This window comes from Crocodylus porosus, unplaced genomic scaffold (assembly GCF_001723895.1).
Source record: "Crocodylus porosus isolate Cpor-Errol unplaced genomic scaffold, CroPor_comp1, whole genome shotgun sequence".
Taxonomy (NCBI): Eukaryota; Metazoa; Chordata; order Crocodylia; family Crocodylidae; genus Crocodylus; species Crocodylus porosus.
Window position 1 is genome coordinate 54292661 of NW_017728931.1, and position 20917 is coordinate 54313577.

Genomic DNA, 20917 nt, shown 5'->3' on the forward strand with positions numbered 1-20917 from the left:
GCCATGTCATGTAACATCACCTCCCTCACTCCCCCTCCCTCGGCTTACGTGTGCACACGCACACATGCACACACACGCGCACCCCCCTCCCCCCCAATTGTGGATTTGTTGAGAGCTGTGGCCCAGTTCTCCCCTCAAAAGGCATGTCTCTTTAAGTCTGGAGTAGAAGTTATCATCATAATCCCTCCCATCTGCCCCCCTCTGCCTTCCCCCTCCCCAGCATCCTGACGTCAGGAGGAAGGAGTGTATGTGTGTGTGTGCGTGTGTGTGTGCGAAGCTCAGGGTGCACATCAGACACGCCAAATATTTTAAATTCATCAGGAGGCAACGGGCAGCCCAGCTTGGAAAGAAGTGGGGTGCTAAGGAGAAACCCAGAGCTAGGCTGTCCAAGCAAGAGGACTGCTGCTCTCCATCAGGTAACAGAGGAACCTCCATTCACCCTAAGCACTGATGCTTGGCACAATGCAGCTAGAGGGGAGCTGGTAATTGCCAGGGAAGGCAGAGACATGAAATGCCCCATTTGGTATTGCTGGGAATATTGTAGTTAGAGGCATGAATGTACATTGGCTCATTTACTGACTTTTTTTTTTGAGGGGAAGGTGTAAAATTAACTGTGAATTAATTCCTCTGCTCTATTTCTTCCCCACCAACCTAAAAGAAAGGGGAAAAAACACATTGGCATAAGCAGTGGTATTGTGTATACATGATTTTGCTGTGGGCAAAGAGCTTCAGCTTTACCACTGAAAGCTCAGATCAGCTGGGACACATCTGTCTGCTCTGTCCTTTTCAGAGGGTGGGGAAGGAGGCATGCCTGCTTTGTAAAACCTCTCTTATTAAGTAATGAGGGTGTTAGTGATGCTTACATGCCTTTTTTTTTTCTTTTGGACTGACTGAATTATAAATTTGTGCAAACAGCAAGTTGAATCTACAAAGGAGGAAGGAAGAGGGTGGGTGAAGACATTAGCTTGTGGTTTTGGAACAGCCAGTGTTCTGATTTTGTGTATTTATATTTTATTATTCTGCATCTATTTTTAAATGGTTAAGCAAGCCTCAGTGATGGCCTCTCTGTCCAACCCCAACCCCTTAGGTCTGGTGGCATGTTTGTTCTCTCCCTCACCTTCCACCCCCAAAATCCAGGAGCAGTAACTGAGATGGCTTTTATAAGCGAGCTGCAAAGGTGATATTTTGCCCCTAATTGTGCTGTTTGTATATGTGGCTGCCCAACCAGAGCTCCTCAGACTTGTGGGGAAGGCAGCTTTAAGCCCCTACTCCCCAAAATAGTTTATTTATCTTATTGCAGTGTGCCTCAGAAAGAAGATATTTAACCCCTGGGATCTGTAAATGAAAGAGTTTTGGATGTCATTTAACTCTTAATTATCTGACCCTGCAACCAAACCAGGGAGGGATAAGAGGCTTTCATTAGCATTGGATAGAGACAGAAATTATAAAAGCCTGCCAGACACCAGAGCTGTGATCCTCCTCTGAGCATGGAGAATGAAAGAAAGAGTAAGTGTAGTCTGTGAGCCACTGCAGGTGCTGTGTTTATGGTAACCTCTTTATTTAACTGCTACATTTGCCGAACTGGTTACAAACCATTGGAGTAATTAATCTGTTCCTTGGGAGTGGCATGTTTGGGTACCAGGGCTTGCAATGGGGTGTTCATTGTCCTTCAAGGTGTGAATACCAGAAAAACTGTGACAATGTAATTTGGTATAATACTCCCAGGACAAACTCATCCTCTGTGTCTAGTTCTATATATTTATCCAGAATGAGATTTGCCTGCATTTAGACAGTTTGGGTTTTTAGGGGGCTTGGACTTGCCTCTTCAAGACCAGCAATGGGCCTAAGAACTGCTTTCACTTTCTTATGGCCATGCTGTTGCCAAAGGCAGGGGTTCCAGGGTGAGGGGAATAGAGCCAGTGGCCTGTAGTTTTGCTCTATTTTTGCTTTGATGCAGTAGCTGGGGAGAGATGAGAGCGAGGTTTCCAGCAGGGTGTTGCCGAAATCCACTCCTTAAAATCTCCCATCTTTATTAATGATTCGGAAAAGAGGTGAAGAGCACATCAAGGGAATTTACGCAGTTTAAATCCAGAGGTGTTGTAATCACTTGGGACCTACCAAAGTGAGAGAAACGGGACAAAATAACTAGGTGTGATTCCACTGGAAAATGTAGCAGAGGCAGAAACAATGTGAAATGCAGTCAGTCAATGGGAGGAAGCCGCTTGGGAAGCAGAATTGTTGAAGCAGATGAAAGTGAGAGTGTAGACAGTGTAATTGCCAGAAATTTGCAAGGGGATATGACAGCTAATTAAAGTCAGTGCAATTTGGGGCTGGCTGTGCAGAGGCATCAAGAATGTAAGACCTCTTCTCTTAAGTGTGTTTAGTGCCACCTTGCCTGAAGCATCCTGGGCACCTCCTTGCCTGAAAGGATTTGACAAATTGGAGGGAATATAAAGAGGAGCAACAAAGGTGATTAAGAGGATTGAGGACTGGTTCACCAGGGAAGATTAAACAAACTAGATATGTACAGTGCAGCCTGGCTGAATGACATCTGATGGATTTCTGTTGACTACTGTAACAAGAGGAGGTGGGGAAAAGGGAAAATGGGACTTTTGTCTCTTTAGAGGGATCCTTCCCATATTTGGAGACCTTGTGCAGCTAAATGAGGTCGCAGCCAGCTCCAAAATAAATGTGGTTTGGTTTTGTTTGTTTGTTTTGTTTTTAAAGAAAGTCGGGGAGGGATTTTGTTTGATAAATTGTAGACCCTTCACCTCATCTTGATGAATGGGGCACTTGGATCTCTGGATGAAAGCTGATGTGTCTGCAGCCTGTCTTCAGTAATTGGACTGGGTTTTGCATATTCTTCCGTGGAATACTTTCTACTGTCAGCTAAGCTTGAGAATGCTCTCTTTTAAAGCAACAAAAAAAATAGAAAGCATCTAAGCTAGCTGCCACTGATGCTGCTGTATTACTACAGGGTTCTGGCATGCTACTGTAGCACTTTCTTGAAAAAAAAAAAAGAAAGTGGGGAAGGAATTTGCTGTTCAATTGAGAACGCTGTCTCCTGACCCACCCATTAAAAAGAGCTCCACAGGACCTCTTCACACCCAGCCTTCAGCCACTCCTACAGTCCAAGCAAAGCCATAGAGCTTCTGTTCTGCTCCAAAGGGAAAGGCCAAGAGCTTGCCAGCAATGGGGAATGCAGCTGAATTGGAAGAAAACTGTTTCAACTCCATTTCATAGGGCTGGGCTGGTTCACATTTTGCTGTGCCATGAGTGAGCTGGATTTCTTTTCACTCTGTGTATGTGTTGCCAAGGCCTACAAAGACTTAGAGAGCCTGTGAAGGAACTACTGGTAGCTCTTGGTATTGATAGTCAGAGACCTGCGTAACTAGCTGTGTGGTACCTTGTGAGGAATAGATTAAAAGTGCCTTGCACTGCTCCATAGCCTCCTCCTCCACCTTGCTTGATATGGATCTTAATCTCTCGAAATGTCATTGCTTGTCTCTGAAGGGGAATCCTGGCAGAGGGAGGAAGGCATGAAATAGGCTTTCTCAGAGCCCCTCAACTTCTTTCCTGGGAAGAGGAGGGGCTGATAGCTTGCAGCTCTTGTACCCAGCCCATCTTTGCTAGAAGTTTAATTTCCTCAGTCCCTTTGTTTGCTGCAGGGATTTGAATCAAGTCACAGATGGTGTAAAAAACCATAGTGCCCTGTGGTACAATGAGTGCTGCCCAACACTTTAAGCAGATTGTCCCATGTCCTAAGACCTTTGAAGGCCTGTGGAATGAGGGTATGGACGAGGCATGGCTTTATTTCAGGACAGGTGCATCGTTCCTTTGCATGGGGGTGATGATGGCGGGGCCTCTTCTCTGCTCGTGTTCTTCTTGGGGTTATGGCTGCTCTCCGGAGGTACTCTAGTGCTGATTAAAGCACCCAAATGAACTTGAACACTGAATTGAACTGGTCTCATGGGATAGGTGTGTGGATTTAGGTGTGTGTGGTGAAATCCATTAGTTTTTGTAGATAAGATGTAACATGACCATCCCTGCTCTTTTCCCCACAAGGCACATGCTCTCCTCCGGAGGACCTCCAGTTTTACAGGCTTTGCTTGTGGAAAGGCCAAACTAGGTGATGCTCTTTGGAGCCCATCAAAATTGCTCTCTGACTGCTGGCAAGCGACCAGAGCAGGTACCTCTAGGACAACAGGGATTCAAGGGTCTGTGGATGCCAAGATGGACCCCAATGAGGTGCGACTGACTACAGAGTGCAAAGCAATGTTAGGCTAAGACAACCCACCTGCAGGTGTCCTCATCCCTTTCCCATAGCTCTCCTGCCCACGGAGCAGAAAACTTAGGTTTGAGCTGTGGAGAGGGATGAATTCTTCAGTAAAATTCTCCTTACGGCTGAGCTCTCAAAGCATGCGTCATCAGGCAGAGGCATAATCTACTGGGGATAAAAACTGGGTCCCCGAGAAGGTGTAAATCAGACAGGATGTCAGTACAGTTCTTGGTTGCATGGATTATGAACACCGCACAGGGGAGGGACCCTCTGGCTCCACTCTTCCACATAGTCTCGGTCCCCTGTTAATGCTGATGTGCTAGCAGGCTTATGGACTTCTTATTGTGAGACAGTTTGATCTTGAGGGATTAACAAAGCCCTATTTCTAGAGTGCTTTGAAGATGGAAAGCCCTGTGGTGCTGCCAAGTGCTGTGATACATCCTACCGGGCTCCTGAGGGACTCTTCCTGTGAACATCTTTCTCTCTCTTCTCTTTTTTTTAAACCTCCCTTTCCCCTGTTCTCACAAGATGTTCCTCTAGCCTAAACACCTGAACAAAGAGCTCATGTGGAAGAGCCTGGATCACTGTGCCTCTGCCTTACAGCCCCACAGGACAACTGAAGAATCCCAAAGTGTCAACGCAGTGATTCAAGTGGAGCATGATGTAGCTTCATGGGCTCTTTGGCAAATGAAAGGGGTGCCAGTAACAGGCAGGAGTGGCTAATTGAAAACACCCTTCCTTGTGCCAGGAATGTCCTCTGTTTTTTCCTCTGCTGTGTCAGAGGTTGCATCTTTGCAATTAGCTTTTTATCTCTTTCTCTCTGTCCTCCCCAGTAATCCTTCTCTTTTTGCCGCAGCTTAGTTCCACCATTGCTTTCTGCAACTATAGAAGTGGTCGTGATAGTATGGGCATTACTTAGTATCACTTCTTGCAGGGTGGGTTAGAGGTAACAAAAGGATGACCAGGGAGAGGAAGAGCTCTGAGTAGTGAGCCAAATGCTGGTGTCTAAGCAAACTTGGCAAAAATGGGTCAGGGGGATGATGCTACAGTACTCCCCAAGATGTGTCCAGCTGAACGTTTGGGTATCGTGGTATCACCACTGAACTGCAGCCACCTCTTGGTCAGGTGCATTTTACAGGGCTTTGGAGACAAAGGATTAAATAAGCATGAAGATTTCTTCCTCTGACAGGGAGGCCAGGGGAAGGATGGGTGGGGTCAAGGCATGTGACAATTTGATTCTGTCTTGGGAGGGGGAGTGATGTGTGAAAATTAGAAACAGGAGATTGGGATAGGCCAAAAGAACACAAAGGTTTAATTTGGACTGTAGCCAGGACACTGGCGAGCAGCCCTCCTTCAGAGACATATCCTAGGGCCTTTTAGTGATCAGGGCCTTGGCTTTACATCAAGTGTAAGAACATGGGGCTGGGGGCGAGTAGATATCAGTGTTGGTCACGTCTCCCATGGTGGCCTGCTCTCTGAGCCTCCTGCCTCCTCCCAGGTTAGGTGGCCGTGATTCCTGCCTGCATCATAAGCAGTGGTGCATGTGTGGTGTTGGCACGGATTCCTCTCCTTCAGCCTTCTGTGTTGTTTTTCACCACACGGGGTGTTTCACAAAAATAGGAAGCTGTCCCTCTGCCAGAGCCTTCCTCCGTGCTGCATGCAGGAACCAAGGCGGGTGCAGACATAGAAGGGAGGAGGGTCCACCCTAGGCCACAGGATCAGACAGGAGAGAGACATCACTGCTGCAGGGAGGCAAACAGACCTGGCAGCCCCTACCTGGACCTAGCAGGAGCCTGACAGGTAGAGAAGGTGAGAAATTGTTGCTGGTAGAGGGCTCAGATTTGCAACTGGAAACCTGATACAGGTCGAGAAAGAAGGGGAAGGTGACATCTTAAGTCTAGGGACAAAGCTGGTAGAGAAGCCTGTTGACAGACCTCCTGGGGATGGTGTGGTGAGCATATAGGTGCTCTGGCACCAGTGGGCAGGCTCTTTGTAAGGCAAACCTAGACTTTGGGTCACATGGGGGCAGAGACACAGCCAAAATGGGAGAGTGCTGCCATTCTTCCCAGGCCAGCCAGATATGCCGGAGTGAGTCTCCTAAGCCCTGTGTGTTTTTGTTTTTTTCATAGATTCATAGATTATAGAGTTGGAAGGGACCCAGTGGATCATCGTATCTAACCCCCTGCCCCTGGCAGGAAAGAGGACTGAGGTCAGACAACCCCAGCCAGGTGTTATAGTCTTTTGCTGTCTCATTATCTGGCTGTGACAGTCCTGCTGCTTCTTGGAAATCTCTGTAAATCCTGGGGGAAGGCCCGCCTGCTTTTCCTTGCTCCCTCTCCCTCCCCCAACCTCTTCCTGGCTCTGGAGGGATGTTTGTGAGTCTAGGAGGACAGCATCACAAGGACATGGCTGGAATGTAGAACGAGGGTTAGAGAGAAGCTGTCAGTTTATTTCTGACATCTCACTTATTGTGGGAGGTTTTGGGGAAATGAGAAGCTCCTTGATTTACTCAGACAACCCCCTCCTCTTCCTCCTTCTCCTGGGGTTGCTTCTTGCACGACTAAAATTGGTGGGTGTTGGGCACCTAAATATCTCTGTGAATCAGAGCCTCAGGAATTTCTGACAAGGGGCGGTAGGTGATGTTGGATACTAGAGACCCTGCACCTGCTTCCAGACTTAGTTCATTGCAACATAAAAGTGCACCTGAGAGCTGAGGTTGTAGGGAGGGGACTGGGAGTTGTCTGTACAAACGCAGTGGTGTGTCAGGGGAAGACAGGGAGGGAGTTTGTCTCGACTGCTGCACTGGCTGTCTGCACATGGCTTTCTGTGGGTGTTTAGGGGTGGGAAGGAAAGTGCTTTCTTGGGCCACTGCCACTTTCTTCTGAACACTCCCTGTCCATGACACAGCCACCTCTGCCTCTAGAGAAAATCGTGCCTTGCCCTTCGGGAGTGGGTAGCTCAGGGAGTTGCTCTGAAACAAAGCCTATCACATCAAGGCTATTAGTTCAGGTAAGAACAGACTTGGCAGTGATTCAGAGCAGTTGTCTTGCTTGACTGTTTTGCGGTCCATAGGTTATGGTGGACTTGGTGCCGTATTGCTTCCTAGAAGACAGGTGTTGGCAACATAGGAAGGCATCAGTACCACTGGCTCCATTCTTGCCTATTTGAAAAAAGGGGCTATAGAAATTATTAGCACCCAAAACAGGCCTAGGGACTACACTTTCATTGCACTCAAGGGGCTTCCTTCAGATTGGGAGCAAGGCCTGGTCTGTGTAGGGAGGGATGCCAGCACTGCCATGCCCATGTTTTACCTGGTCTTTAGCTTTTCTCCAGCATGGCTCAGCCTAAGGATTCAAAAAAGAGGCTTGAAAAAAGTGTGTCTGTATCTTTTTTTTTAAATAATAAACACCGATTTATTTTCTTTATTTGCCACCTAGTTTCTGAGCTTTTAAGATACACTTGCCTCACATTTCCCAGCCTTTGTCCATGACCAGGAAGCCTGCCAACTTTTTCCTAAATGAGAGCAGAGCTTCTCAGGCAGAGACTTCCTAGCATCTGGGGCTCTGAGTAAAACTTCTTGTAGCATGAGCCTCACAATAAGATCATTGGGGCAGGCAGCACTGCCACCCTCCAGGGCTGGATGGCATTAATTCTGGGCACACAATGAAAGGTTTCATACGCTGCTCTTTAGATGAGGGAGTGGGGAGAGGTTTGGAGCACCCTGGGTCATGATGGATTATAGTGCATTGACAAGAGTATAGCACCCCCAAATGCCTGTTGGCTCCCAGCAGAGGTATGAGGTCACACATTCACTTCTTCCTGGAAGCTGATCACATGCTGCTCTGCAGCACTTCAGAAGGGCCAAACCAGTTCAGAAGTATCTAAAATGGTTGATAAGAAGAGCAGGCAGGTGGATTTAATGAAGGCCAGGCAAATAATGCCTTTCTGTAGACTGATAATACTGGTGCGTTCCCCCTGCATAGCTCTGCCAAGACCCTCCAACACTGTATGGGCTGCAACCCTCCAGGGGCTGCATCCGCTTCTGCAGGGGGCCCAGTGCTGTCTACACACCTCTGTCAATACACCTCCTCCCAATCCTTGTGAGGTGCTGATCCCAAGCGGGCCAAGGGACAAGAACAGGAACAAAGTGACTTAGGAAAATTGCCACAAGAGACCCCAGAGTGGAAAGCTCTGCAGCACAGGTGCTTTTCCTGTTCTGGTTGCTTCCCTTCTCCCCATGCACTTATGGGTACCCCACGTTGGTCTGGTAACAATATTTTTATTGGAGCTTTTCTTCTTTGGGGGGAAAAATAGAACTACTCAGAAGGCATCTCTGCTTCAGTTTAAGATGGGAGCAAAAACAAATATAACTTCATTGGGATGAGCATTAATTTGCTGTGTTATATATGAAGTATAAAAACCACAACCAACTAGGCAAAAAAAACCCCAAAGGATGTTTCATTAGTCCTACATTTCATTCAAATTAGATGGACATCTCTTTTTGAGATTTATAAAGCAAAATCTAGCCACCTTGAACATCTTGACCATTCAACCAATGCTTCACGTGACATTATGTCAGTACCTGAGGTAATGTTTTTAGCTACAGTTAAAAACAGTCCACAGGGCTTTGAAATATGAGCTGCATTACCAGAAGCAGCTCACAGACAGCAGGATTGCAGAATAAAGGCTAGCTGGATTAGCTGAACATCAAACCATTAAAAAAGGAGAGAGTGTTGTTAATGTCTGTGGAATGAAGAGTTTAGAAGCAATCAGGAAGATGCTAATGAGCCCTGAAGTCAAGTGACTCCTTCATTGTTACCTGGCTAAAAATGCTGCCCCTGCCAGGCAGGCAGTTGGTTTTAAACTTTGGGTACAGCAGGACTCAAAGGGGCAGGGCGAGGGTTGGGGAGGGTGATTGCACCACTGCACCTCCCCTGGATCCACCCCTGGAGCTATGGTTTCAGGCTATCTCTAGACTCTAACACCAGTACACTTGGGATTATGTTTTCAAGCCAGTAGTATTCACAAGATAGATGCTTCTTAAACGACAGCTGATCTTCCGATGTCATCACATGACTCCAGGAGCTGGGACCCTAGGCATGCATCTATATACTCACTGTCTTAGTCAGACCATGGGTCCAAACCCAGCAGTGGTTACCCAGGCCTGCATCAAATTTCAGAACCAGTGTGTTCTTGGGGCTCCTAGAACATGTGTCCTTTGGCCGCAGGGTGGAAAGGACAAGTACTTCATTTCTGGAAGAATGAAGAGGGAGGCAGGCCCCTGTGCCTGACAGGGAGTCAGAGGGATGTGTTGCAATCTACAGAGCACTGCTGCAAGAAATTATGTTCACAGATGTGGTTGGGTTTCCACATTTGGACACTTTCCAGGCCGTCGTCTTGGGTCCCAATCCTGTGGGCCCATTGTGAGTCTGAACAGAGCTCAGGCACTGTCCCTGGGATGGGTCACACCCTTGAGGTACAAACCCACAGTCCAGCTCAAACGCACCCTGTCAAAACTGTGGGTACTCTGGGCCTGTAGCTGGGCCTGTAGCTAACCTAGATTTCCTGTCCCAGAATCAGGCTAAATCTGTTCACCTCTTCTGTCTAAAGCTTCCTGTGAGGCTTCCTTTGCTTATATGCTCCTCTCCAAGCACCAAGCTTCTTTGTTTTGCCTCTGGTAAACTTCCACTTAACCAGCCCCCTGCAAACAAGCTGAAGGAAGCAGCTTTTCCCAGCTCCAGTCAACCTCCGTAGCATACTAATCATCCTGTCGAAATACAGTTGCTAAGGTTAAATACTCTCCATTGTCCCTCATCTGGTGGGTACGTGCTATCGGACTTGTCAGCAGAAGTGGTACAGAAAGGCGTTCTGTGAGCAAGCAGTTTCCATCGTAACCACCTCAATACTATCACTCAGTATCGGTAAGTGCTGTGTAGGTGGCCCAGACCATCATGCTTACCCAGTTCTGGCAGTCAGTTCACTGGAGGACCCAGACTCCTATAGTCTTCTTTGTCCACACAATATCACTTTTCATGGCAAAAGAGGATCCCAGACTAGTTACCGCGAGAAGGGAGTAAAAGAAGATAGGAATAAGGCTAATTTTGTAGCAGATGGGAGAAGGGGCAGAATAGCAAATTTGTGGCTGCTTGAGATGGTACACTGGTCCCCCTGCTGCACAGCGTGGCTTCTCCGAGCTCTGTGGGCAGTGGAGGAAGAGAGCATTGAGCATCCTGCTCTCAAATGCAGAGCCCCTGTGTTTGAGCTAAGGGGGAAGCTCTGCTGTCTGTTAGCAGCAGCACAGCCGTAGCACTTTGGATCAGTGGAAGCTTAGTAGGAGTTTTCTGGGGATCAGAAGTGATCATTGCTGTGGCTGGGGTGGGCAGTAGTTCAGGCACAGAGGCAAACTTCAGCTGGGGCAGAGCCAGGATGCATTCTGGCGGTGGTTTGGGTTGAGAGAGAGACATGCTTGCAGAGAAAACAAATGAGGCTGGAGGGATGCAGGGATCTGCTCCTCTCTCTGTTGCCTTGCCTCCTGATGCTTGGACTGATCTAGAAAATATTGCTGGTGTCCTTGGTACTTTCTATTTTTGGGGCCAAGGTGACCCCCTTTTCATCTGTGCACCGAGGAGACTCTTCCTTGGGAGGCAGGGACAAGTTTGGAAATAAACTGAACATCTCGGGATTTCTTGGGATATTAAAATACCCTGGCAGGAGGTGGTTGCTTTCATTGGAAGTGGTGCCAGGAGGGAGTGGGACTGGGGGGTGGGTATCAAACTAGGCTGTCTTTTCAGGGCCTGATTTCCCAAACTCATCCACCCAGGTCCTGCGTACTAATGGATCATGCTGGGTGGAGAAGGGAAAACAGAAGACCCTTACTCTTGAGGAAGAGTGGTGAATTTCTGATGCATTAAAATGAACACAGTTTACAAACAGAACAATTTCTGCCTCCCTCCCCCCAATGATGTATCCAGAGCTGCTAGTCTTGCTCTCACAGGAGCAAGGCTGTCCAGCCCTCAAACAGAAGCCACCAAATTACCCAACAGGAAAGAAATCAACAAGGAAAAAGTCTCTCTCAATTCCTCTTGCACCATCATACCCAGGGCTTCAGTACAAATAGTAAGAAGAAGCCCTCAAACATTTGGGATTGCATTCATTTGGTGGTTTCAAACTGAATAAGCAACTAGATCTCACTCTGATAATGGCTCTATTTGTGACTGAAGTGAGGGCAGATTGTCCATAGTTGTACTGGATTTCCCATTTTGAGTGTAAAAGCAACATCTGATCTAGGCCATATAACAGTGCTGCAGCTTTCTTGCAATGTAATTGTGAGTTTTGCAATATTTGGCATCCTTCTTAAATTCCCAGCTTTGCGACATAAAACAAGTTCACCCTAGTCGTGGCCAGTCCAAGCCTAAGAATATGGCCCTGAAAGGCTCGGTCACTACAAGGCAAACGCCATAAAAAGAAACCTAATTATTTTTAAAGCATAATCCTAGGATTGTTTTGCCAATCTTGTGTTTTTTCCTGAGGGCCTGACTCCTGATTTTTTGAATGTTTGGGATTGGCGGTATTGCATAGGTGAATTTGGGAGGACACCCATGACAACTCCAGGGAGAGGAGCTCAGGGCCACCTACACTGAAACCTCCATGAGAGAAAGGGAAGGAGAAGGGCTGACTGATTCTCTTATGTGAGGAAGGGGGGCTGTATAACTTCTGGAAAGTTTCAGTGCCGTGCTTCCAAAAGGAAGCCTCTGGTGGGTGTTGAGCCAGTTTGTAAAATTCACATCTGCTCTGGTGTGCAGGGTCCTGGGATGAGCACCACCTGGGAAAAAGCAGTCAGCCCCAGTGATTTCCTTTAAAAGTTGAAATGCATCTTCATCTTGTTGAACACGTAATGGTGCCCAATTAGCAAGGAGGTTCTGGAGAAAAGTCATTCTGTGGCCTGTTTGTCTCTTATACAATATAAATCCCAATGCAAAAAAAAAAACCATTCAGTTTCTATTGCTGGATCTGTAGGAATGTCCCTTTCCTCAAGCCTTTCTCTAAGTGGGAGGTGTCTGAGTAGGTAACTAGTAGAAGACAAAGATTTACCTGGAGGTTCAGGCATTGGGATGGGGTTTGGGGAGATCTGAGCTCAGTTTCTGAATTAGTCACCTGGGCCAAGGTGTCTTTCTAACAGACGAGGAAGGAGATGCTGACCAGGAGAAACTGGGCAACTGCAAGCTGTCGGCCTTTCCCTTGTCCATGCATATCTCTGACCAGAGTTTTACCTGGTAGCATCCGCTGGTTCCTTAGACACATTCAAGGGGCTCCTTTATTACAGGGCTGTCCAACTGATGGCTCCGGGCTTGCACCCAGCCACTGCTCCTTCTCCCGTTGCTCTGGCTGCAATAGCAGCCCTGGTCTCTGGGTTCCCCGCCATCCACCAGCTGTTGCTTCCTGCCTCAGGGGCAGGGCAGTGCAGCAATGCAGGCAGCCGAGGGTGAGTCTGAGGCTGCGTGGAGAGAGGGAGCAGGTGGTGCCTGTGTGGACCTGCCTTGCCATGGTGGGGAGGAAGGAATTCCTTAATGATGTTAATAAGTGTGGTGCCTGGTGCAGGGGACCCCAGTCCCTGCTGGGACCTGTGGGAGCTACAGTAATATACATGACAGTGTCAAACTGGCATAAAGAAAGGTTTCACCTCTGGGAAGAAATGAATCCTTCCCCACTCTCTCCAGCCCCCTGTGTAAGGTTATTTTTACATATAAACATCCAGACCTGTATAATGGGCTGAATCAAAATCAGCCAAAGGGAAATGAAAGCTAATTACTGAATAGATGTGTCTCCATTTCAGCCTGCTATCTTGGATTTCTCCTTTCTCTAACAAACCAGCTTGGACATTGACTTAATTGTCGTCTCCACCTCTTTCCTGCACTGTTTTAACAGACTTTTCTACGTCCTCTGTTCTCCCACAGTTTCTGTTCCTGCTCCAGCATCCTAGATTCACTGGCAACTGGTGTCTGACACTGTCCCTGGACCTCGGACTATGGCTTGGTTTTTGCCTCAGATCCTCTACTTTTAGCTTCTGACTGATATTTAGATTCTGTCCTGGCTTGAATGCTTACTTTACCCACAAGATTGCCTATGCCTTGCTTTTAAAAAGCCTAATTGTGCTAGATGCTCTAGTCTAAAGGCACATAACAAAGACAATCCCCTGTGCCTTATAACTTATTCTGTCTCTCTTTCTCTGTATAAAATAAAAAATATAGAAACACAACTCCAGCTGGAGATCACAAGTGCTATTAGCAGGAATTCTTGTAAGTAGGGGAGAGACTGCATACGCTCTTCACAGATATTGAGCTTTTCCACAAGAATTACCAACTAGTAATTATAATCTACAAAATATTAACCTCTTGCAACCATTTTTGGGACTTGAAAATCCCAACCATTTTAAGTGCCTGCATAATCTCAGTGCCTACTGAAGGTCAATGAGAGTTGTAGCCCTTTAGGAAAGCTTACATTGGAAAAGGTTTGGAAGAGTTATCTCTTGCCAGTACAGCTTATACTGGCTCAGCAAGTGAAATAAGCAGATCTGATATAAGCTCTTTTATAGCTCTAAGGCCTTTGCTGATATTGAAATGTCACAATAAACCACTCCCTGAACATCACTGCTATAATGGCAAAAGCTTCTAGTGTAGAACTGGCCTAAATCACATAGTTGGGTCTGAAAATCCCACCCCATTCCTCTAACACCTGGGAGTTACTGTAAGCAAGGCTCCATAGCATGAGGTTTTGGAAACTCATGAGATTTAGCTGCACAACTTTTGTTAATCTCAATGGGAGCAGTAGGGTTAATTTCTCCTAGCTGCAATGAGCAAGGGCAAAATTCCTCTCTGTCCCCTACACAAAAAGAATCTAGAGGTTCCTTCAAGCAGAGATACCAAGGGCTATGTCACTCAAACTGCTCTATCAACACTTAAAGGACTAGGAGATAACAGATCATTTAAGATGGCAGCAACATCAATGTAGCTGAGTCATAGGAACAGTTTTTGGAACTCTTTCTACCATCAATTCTTGGATGAAGTCCACTTGCTTGACAGCATGAGTCCTTTTATCAGCTACCACAAGAGATCTTTTCTGAGAACCAGTGGTCAGGACATTGATTTTTCCATCTCTCATTTCAGAATGAGCTTCCATGCTGCTACACTATGCTGGGCCTTTGGGACCTCTCCTGTCCCACTTCCTATCACTTTGCCACACCACTATTGTGGCATCTAGTTTTCCCCCAGTTTCTCCCCTTTCAATCCCTGTCCCATCCCGGTCCTACTTGGTCTAGACTATAGGATGCACTTGCAGAAGGAGAGGATATCCCTTTTTGCCTTGCAGTTGCACCCTGTATATTATCCCTCTCTTCTTTTTCTTCTGTAGGTTGAAGTAAGAGCTGAAAGACTTTGAGTCTCTGTCTTCTCTGTTTCCTGTCATCACCTCTTCCCTCCACAAGTCGGAGAAGCCTCTCAACCACACCATGTCATCTGACTCCACCACCCCATCAACAGTGCCACCACTCCACTCGCCAAAGTCGCCTGTTTGGCCTACTTTTCCATTTCAACGGGAGGGAAGCCGGATCTGGGAGCGGGGCAATCTCCTCCTTCGGGACTTGCCCAGCCCTCTCCCCACCAAGAGAACCAGAACGTATTCTGCGTAAGTAGCTGCCTTATGTTGCTGAGGAATGGGGGTTGCTGTGTGTTAGACTCAAGCATAAGCCCTGTGAACTGTTCTGTTGTGGTGGAAAATGGGAGAGAGATTTCATCTGCTACTCTTCTGTGATCACAGCAAAGCATTGGTGCCGTGGGCTTTCCACACGTGGAGTTTTGCGTGTGCACTGTGGGCATGGATGGAGGAACAGCCTATGTGTAAACTGGCATTCAACCTCTGGCCTGTCAGGGCACATGTTGCGTTTGTATGTGTTAATGGTCTTTGGTACAGGGGTAGCCTCTGTGTGATGTGTGGCAGACCAGGACAAGGACAGGCAGCACAGCAGCAGATCAGGCAGGAAGAAGAAAGCAGAGCAAGAGATTGGGCAGAGAGAACAAAGCAGGGAGCAGAAAGAGCAGCAGATTGGGCAGTCGAGTGGCATCAGGGAGGGTGCAGGGCTAATTCGGGGCACACCTGCCAAAAAGGTTGAGTGTCTCATCTCCCCTCCAGCCCCCACCAGAGTTAAATGATTAGGAGACAGTTCATAGTCGACCCAAATGGACTTTACAGAGTTTATGAGCGCAGCACCAGAAGTTCAGCACTTTAGGAAAAGGAAAGGAGTATAGGAATGGTATGTATTTCTTACCTAACTTTCGTTCATACCTCTGCAGTTACAAAGCGCTGTAGTGATACATTAGAAGGCTGTTTTCCTTCATTGTTTAGTCTATGTCCGAGGGTCTACCTCTTGTAAAGGAGGTGTTTGCTAGGAAAAAAAGCTAGATGTTTCAGGAAACTCCTTTGCTCCCTAGATCTCTGAGAACCAGTCCAGTTTTATCCTCTGGTATCAGACGAGCCTTAACTTTCTGCGAAAGCTTAGGTTCTTGGACAGGGCAGCTCCTTTATCTCCGCCATGTACCTGGCCCACCATTGCCTGGACATTCCTAACCGGGATGGCACCTGTTGTCTCAGGGCACGTAACAGACATACACTAGCAAGGATCAGAAGTTCAGCCAGCACTCCCGTTTCCTTGTTCCTAGATTGCAAATAGCAGTAGAGGCTTCTGGGAAAGTGAGGTCAGCGGGTCTTTGCATAAGTGTGCTCTTACAGTATAGCAATACATAAACGATTCCTGCTTACATCATTCATTATGGGTTATCCAAACACTTTAAACGGTGGCATGCAATTCATATATAGCTTGCACAGCCTATAATTTGTGTCATCTCTTCTCCTGCTACACCAGACCCGCCTGGCAGCCTCGGCTCCCCGTGTTGTGCCCGGGGGACATAACCATACACTCAGCTTCTTTGAGGCAGCTACAACCCAGGTAGAAAGCCTAGAAGGAGCCCCACTGAAACAGCACCATAACCTCTGAGTACCCACTGATGGACCAATCTTAAGCAGCTCGCTAGCGGTGGAGCTTGGACCTCCCTGCTGTCCTGCTCACCAGTCATCATGATTTTGTATTCACTGCTGAAAAGTCCATTTTTACCTTAGGATCACTGTGATGCATGAGCTATGCCAAGATAAATACATTGCAAAGAACAGGCACTTTAGTTTTATCACAAGAAGAGGTCAAGGGTCAGGGCATAGGCCTGAATCCAGCTAGTTTACCTCATGGTAAAATTAAAGTGTCTGGTCTCCACCGTGTTCTTACCAAAGGATAGTCCAAGAATGTTAGTTAAAGTAAAAACACAGCTATTTTTTAGCAGAGGAGACAAGCCCTCAGGAGCAGTTCCCATTTCTGTTCAGTTGTGGGTGGGGGGAGCACTCCTATAGGTTTCAAATGCATCCCAGAGTCCTGCTTCTGTTACTTCACTATTTCCTTTGAAGCATAATTGTAGATTCAGGGGATAGCAATGAGATGTTTGGGAGCTAAACGTACCTGCCATTCATTTTCAAATGGAAACAACTGCCTCTTTGAATGAAAGGGAGGGGACCAGGTAGGATGGTAGGAGGAAGGAAATACTTTGTGGAGCTAAGGAATTTTTAAACATGGATTTGAATCTGCCCATCATGAGTATTGCTGGTCTAACAGAGTGGGGCCAAGGTTTTTGGCAGGTATGCCACAGCGTAAACCCCGCATCCTCTCCAAGTGCCACTCCAATCCCCTTCCCATGGCTGATTTTCTGCTCTTTTTTCTGCTCCTTGCCCTATCTACTGCTTTGCTCCCTGCTCCCTCTCTGATCTGCCATGTGTTGCAAACAAAGACTGCCTGTGCCACAAGTTGCCTACCCCTACCATGGAGGAACCCTTAGCCCTTCTCCTGCCTGCTCCCGTGATGGGGACAGAGCTTTTGTCTTTATCAAATGATCTGGTTTTGACTCAGCCTTTTCCTCTTCCTCCTCCTGTATTGCCACAAGTACATCCCTTAAGTGATACTGTCAAATGATGCTTCTTGTGGAGTCAAATATGAGAGTATTTAATCTGTTTCCCCCCTCCTCTTTCCTTCTGTAGGACGGCTCGTGCCTCAGCTGGTCCTGTCTTCAAGGGTGTCTGTAAGCAGTTCTCACGCTCCCAGGGCCATGGTTTCATCACCCCAGAGAATGGCACAGAGGACATTTTTGTACATGTGTCTGAGTGAGTCTCATGGGGAATGGAATATGCAGACTTTCACCCACTGCTGGCTCAAGGAGTTGGGAGATAAAATGGGATGGACCTTTAACTCAAATATGATAAGTGTCATTTAACCCCAGGATGGTAATGGCCAGAAATTGTTCTCATTTTATGGCTCTTCGGTGGCCCATAAGAGATGAGAATGGGCATTTGGGGTGGTAAGGAAGGAGGGGCAGTCTCAGACCAGTTTCTTATCACCTTCTCTTGCCCTGATAACTGGCATAAACTGGGGTGAAAGGGTTTATCAGGTTTATTATGGAGGCAGAGGCCTGAATAAAATCCCTGGGGCAGGCTCCCTTCTTTTCTGCCTTCCATTCCTTTTCTGGAGATGGTTTATCCAGGCTGGAGCTACAGTATATGCACTTAGCCCACAGGTTTTCAACCTGCTATCTGTGGACCCCATAGTCTGCAGACTGTCTGAGGGGTCCTCAAAGGATGACTATGATCAAGCAAAAGTATGTGAATACCCACACTTACAATCCAAAAAAGGTCTGCCCTCCATTTGAAATTTTTTAGGGGTCCACAAATGAAAAAAGGGTGAAAACCACTTAGCCTGCTGATCATACTGCGCCTCTGTGGATAAAGCCTCCTCTAGTGTGGCCAATGCAGTGTTCCACCATAGCAAACGTATTCACTAACAGAAGTAGGGACCAAATCTCAGTGGATGTCCATGGACTCTGGGTGCTCTTTCGCTCAAGGCTCAGTGGTGAATATAAACAAATTAGCTCCAAATGGTACTAATCTGGCACTGGAAAGGCTGGGATGGGAAAATGCAAGGAATAATCAACTTTCTGATCAGGGCTCAGCAGACTGCCACATACTCCTCCCTCTGTGCCAGCCCTTTGCTTGGGAAGAAAAGCAAGTATAGTCTCAATAAAAGCCAGCTTCATTGCATATAACAAGTCTTTTTGAAAGCTTTGTCTCACAGGCAGGAGTTTGGCTCCCTCCCCTTTCCCTTAAAGGACTCCATATAGTGGGGCTTGGGCTCTGGCAACAGCCCCTCACGCTGTCATCTTGTAACTGGGGGGTGGGAGGAGAAGTCCTGCACAGGTCTATAGAAAGGACGGTGCCCAGTATATGTTGCTGATAGCAGGGCTTGCACAGGGACCCCTTGAGAGCATCCTATATTGTGCCTGGTGACCTCACTAGCACTTGATCATGGCTCTGATCATAGTTGTGCCCCTAATGGTTTGTCCTGTCTCTTTATCTCTTCCAGCATTGAGGGAGAGTACGTCCCAATGGAAGGAGATGAGGTCACGTACAAAATCTGCCCCATTCCGCCCAAGAACCAGAAGTTTCAGGCTGTGGAAGTGGTGCTCACCAACCTGGCCCCCCACACAAAGCATGAGACATGGTCTGGCCAAATCATTGGCTCCTAGGTTCTTGTGGGGTCTATGGGCTGGCTCGGCCTGCAGGCAGGGTTGGAGGTGTGTGCCTGGGTGTGTGGGAGACAGTCTGGCACAGCTGGAGCAGAGAAGGATGGGCCGGGATCACGTTTCTTGTCTGCCAAGTGGCATGTAGATGTATACATTCTGTGTCTTTTATAAGATTACATTTTTGTTTGCAATTGTGTTGTTCGAGGGGGAGGGGAAGGCAGAGCTGCTGATAGGGTGGATTCCACTTTCTCTTATGTAGCGCGAGCTCTTACGGTCTCTGATCAGGGATGCACGCAGAAGACTCCTTTTTTACTTTGGTGGCAGGAAGGAGAAGGTGCTCACAGCGGGGGCTGGCAACGGTTCTTTCTTTATCGCACTGCCCACACTATCCAGACCCAGTGTGGACTCCCCACCCTGCCCAAAGCCTGATTTCCTCAGTTAGCTCCAAATTCTCCATCCCCTTCCTGATGTCAGGTGCCAGGAAAGCCCAAGGTCCAGCTCCCTGCACTGACTCCCTTGTGAACTGAAGAAGGGGCTGAGGGGAGCAAAGGGATGGCATGACTATGTCTGGAGGCACTCTTCCTCTGAGAGGCAGTTCCAGCCCCAAATGATCTTGAACAAGTGCTTTGATTGACAGCTACATCTGTGAGGTCTGGGATTGTCCCTGAAGGTAGGCAACCATTGATCCTCTGGATCATGGTGTACGTATAAGAGGTCTAGTCAGGTGCCTGATGAGTCAGCTTGTATGGAGTCCTGCAGGCATCACACCAAGACCTTCGACACATACTGGTTTTATCCCCATTCCTGAAGACAGGTGTGTGAGCAGGGAGGGTGGGGGGGAGTGGAAAAATGCGGGGCACCTCACTTCCTCCAAGTCATTTGACACGGCCTTCCCATGCACTCAGCACTGCTGCTGAGTGGATAGTCATGCCCCGTGGGCTCTGGGCATGCCACCCCTCCCCAGGTGGACATCACCTCTGTCTGCAGAGCTGGGCAGAGTCAGGAGATACCATGTGGCTCTGTGTATATGTGTGTATGAGGGGGTAGGGGACAGTGGATTGTATCACTTTGCAGTTTACACCCTCTGCCACCATCCTCTCTTCTACCGTATGTCACAGGGATAGGCTGTAGCTTATTAATAGGGAGGGAATCCCATTTTCATGCTCATTTTTAAAGCAGTTTTATAGCCTCTCACTGCCAAGAGCAGGGGTGTGGGAGTCAGGAGACTTGGACTGTATCTTGCACAGACTCACAGCAGGGTGTTGAGCAGGTCCCCTAGATAACAACTGAAGAGATCTCTGACTGTTCTTTGGTGCTTCAGGTTTTGGAGGTCACCTTGGCCCCCCTGATTTACCTGGCAATTTGGGCGTTCAGAACCACTAAAAATCAGGTCCTAGGTATCTTGGTGTGTGCTCTTTCGAAAATGTTGGCCTGAATCTGTGCCTTCATTTCCTCAGTGGGGTCATGAAATCTCTTTCCCTCAGCCTCTCCCTGCCCTTTGGTAAAACACTGTGCACAAACCCCTGGAAGTGCTGTTTGGTTTTAGTCTTACTCAGACACCTTTCAAAGGATCACAGGTCAACAGTGCCATGCAGGTTTCTGTGAGGTTTTGCTTGTTTTGAGGGGAAGAGCACGAAAAAGAGCCAACCCAGGCAGCATTAGGAGGAAAGCTAGAACAGGACTGTACATCAGCACTGGGGAGCACATCAGTATGATTCCTGCTCCAGTCCTGCAGATTCACTAAATACTAGCTCAAATGCCATCTTTTAATCTTCCACTGCCAGTGCTAATGAGCTACAAGCTCAGTATCTTTCCTGCTTTAGGATAAACATTAATTTTCTTAAAGCAGCTTTAATCTATTAAGGGTTTGCAAATACAAAATGTGAATTTTATTTTAGTTCCCTCTGGCCCCAAATGGTGCCTTCTAGTCTCCATGCCCCCCATCTCTCTCTCTCTCTCTCTCTCTCTCTCTCTC

The 20917-nt window shown here is 47.5% G+C and overlaps 1 protein-coding gene and 1 long non-coding RNA gene across 3 annotated transcripts in view; one reads left to right on the top strand and one right to left on the bottom strand.

Moving 5' to 3' along the window:
* Positions 1–235: 235 nt before the first annotated feature.
* CSDC2 (cold shock domain containing C2) lies at positions 236–20607 on the top strand. 2 transcript variants are annotated; one of them, XM_019545025.1, is made up of 4 exons: positions 236–416; positions 14687–14959; positions 17408–17530; positions 18783–20607. In XM_019545025.1, the coding sequence occupies exons 2-4, from the start codon at positions 14784–14786 to the stop codon at positions 18943–18945; spliced, it is 462 nt and encodes a 153-aa protein (XP_019400570.1). In that variant the 5' UTR covers positions 236–416; positions 14687–14783; the 3' UTR covers positions 18946–20607. The 2 variants fall into 2 exon arrangements, with proteins under 2 accessions (XP_019400570.1, XP_019400571.1); XM_019545026.1 differs by lacking the exon at positions 236–416 and adding an exon at positions 5600–6088.
* Positions 7677–20917, bottom strand: part of LOC109316738 — a 16637-nt gene continuing 3396 nt past the window's right edge. The window contains exon 2 of the long non-coding RNA XR_002102908.1: positions 7677–8160. This is a non-coding gene — a long non-coding RNA (uncharacterized LOC109316738). The remainder of the gene's footprint in view (positions 8161–20917) is intronic.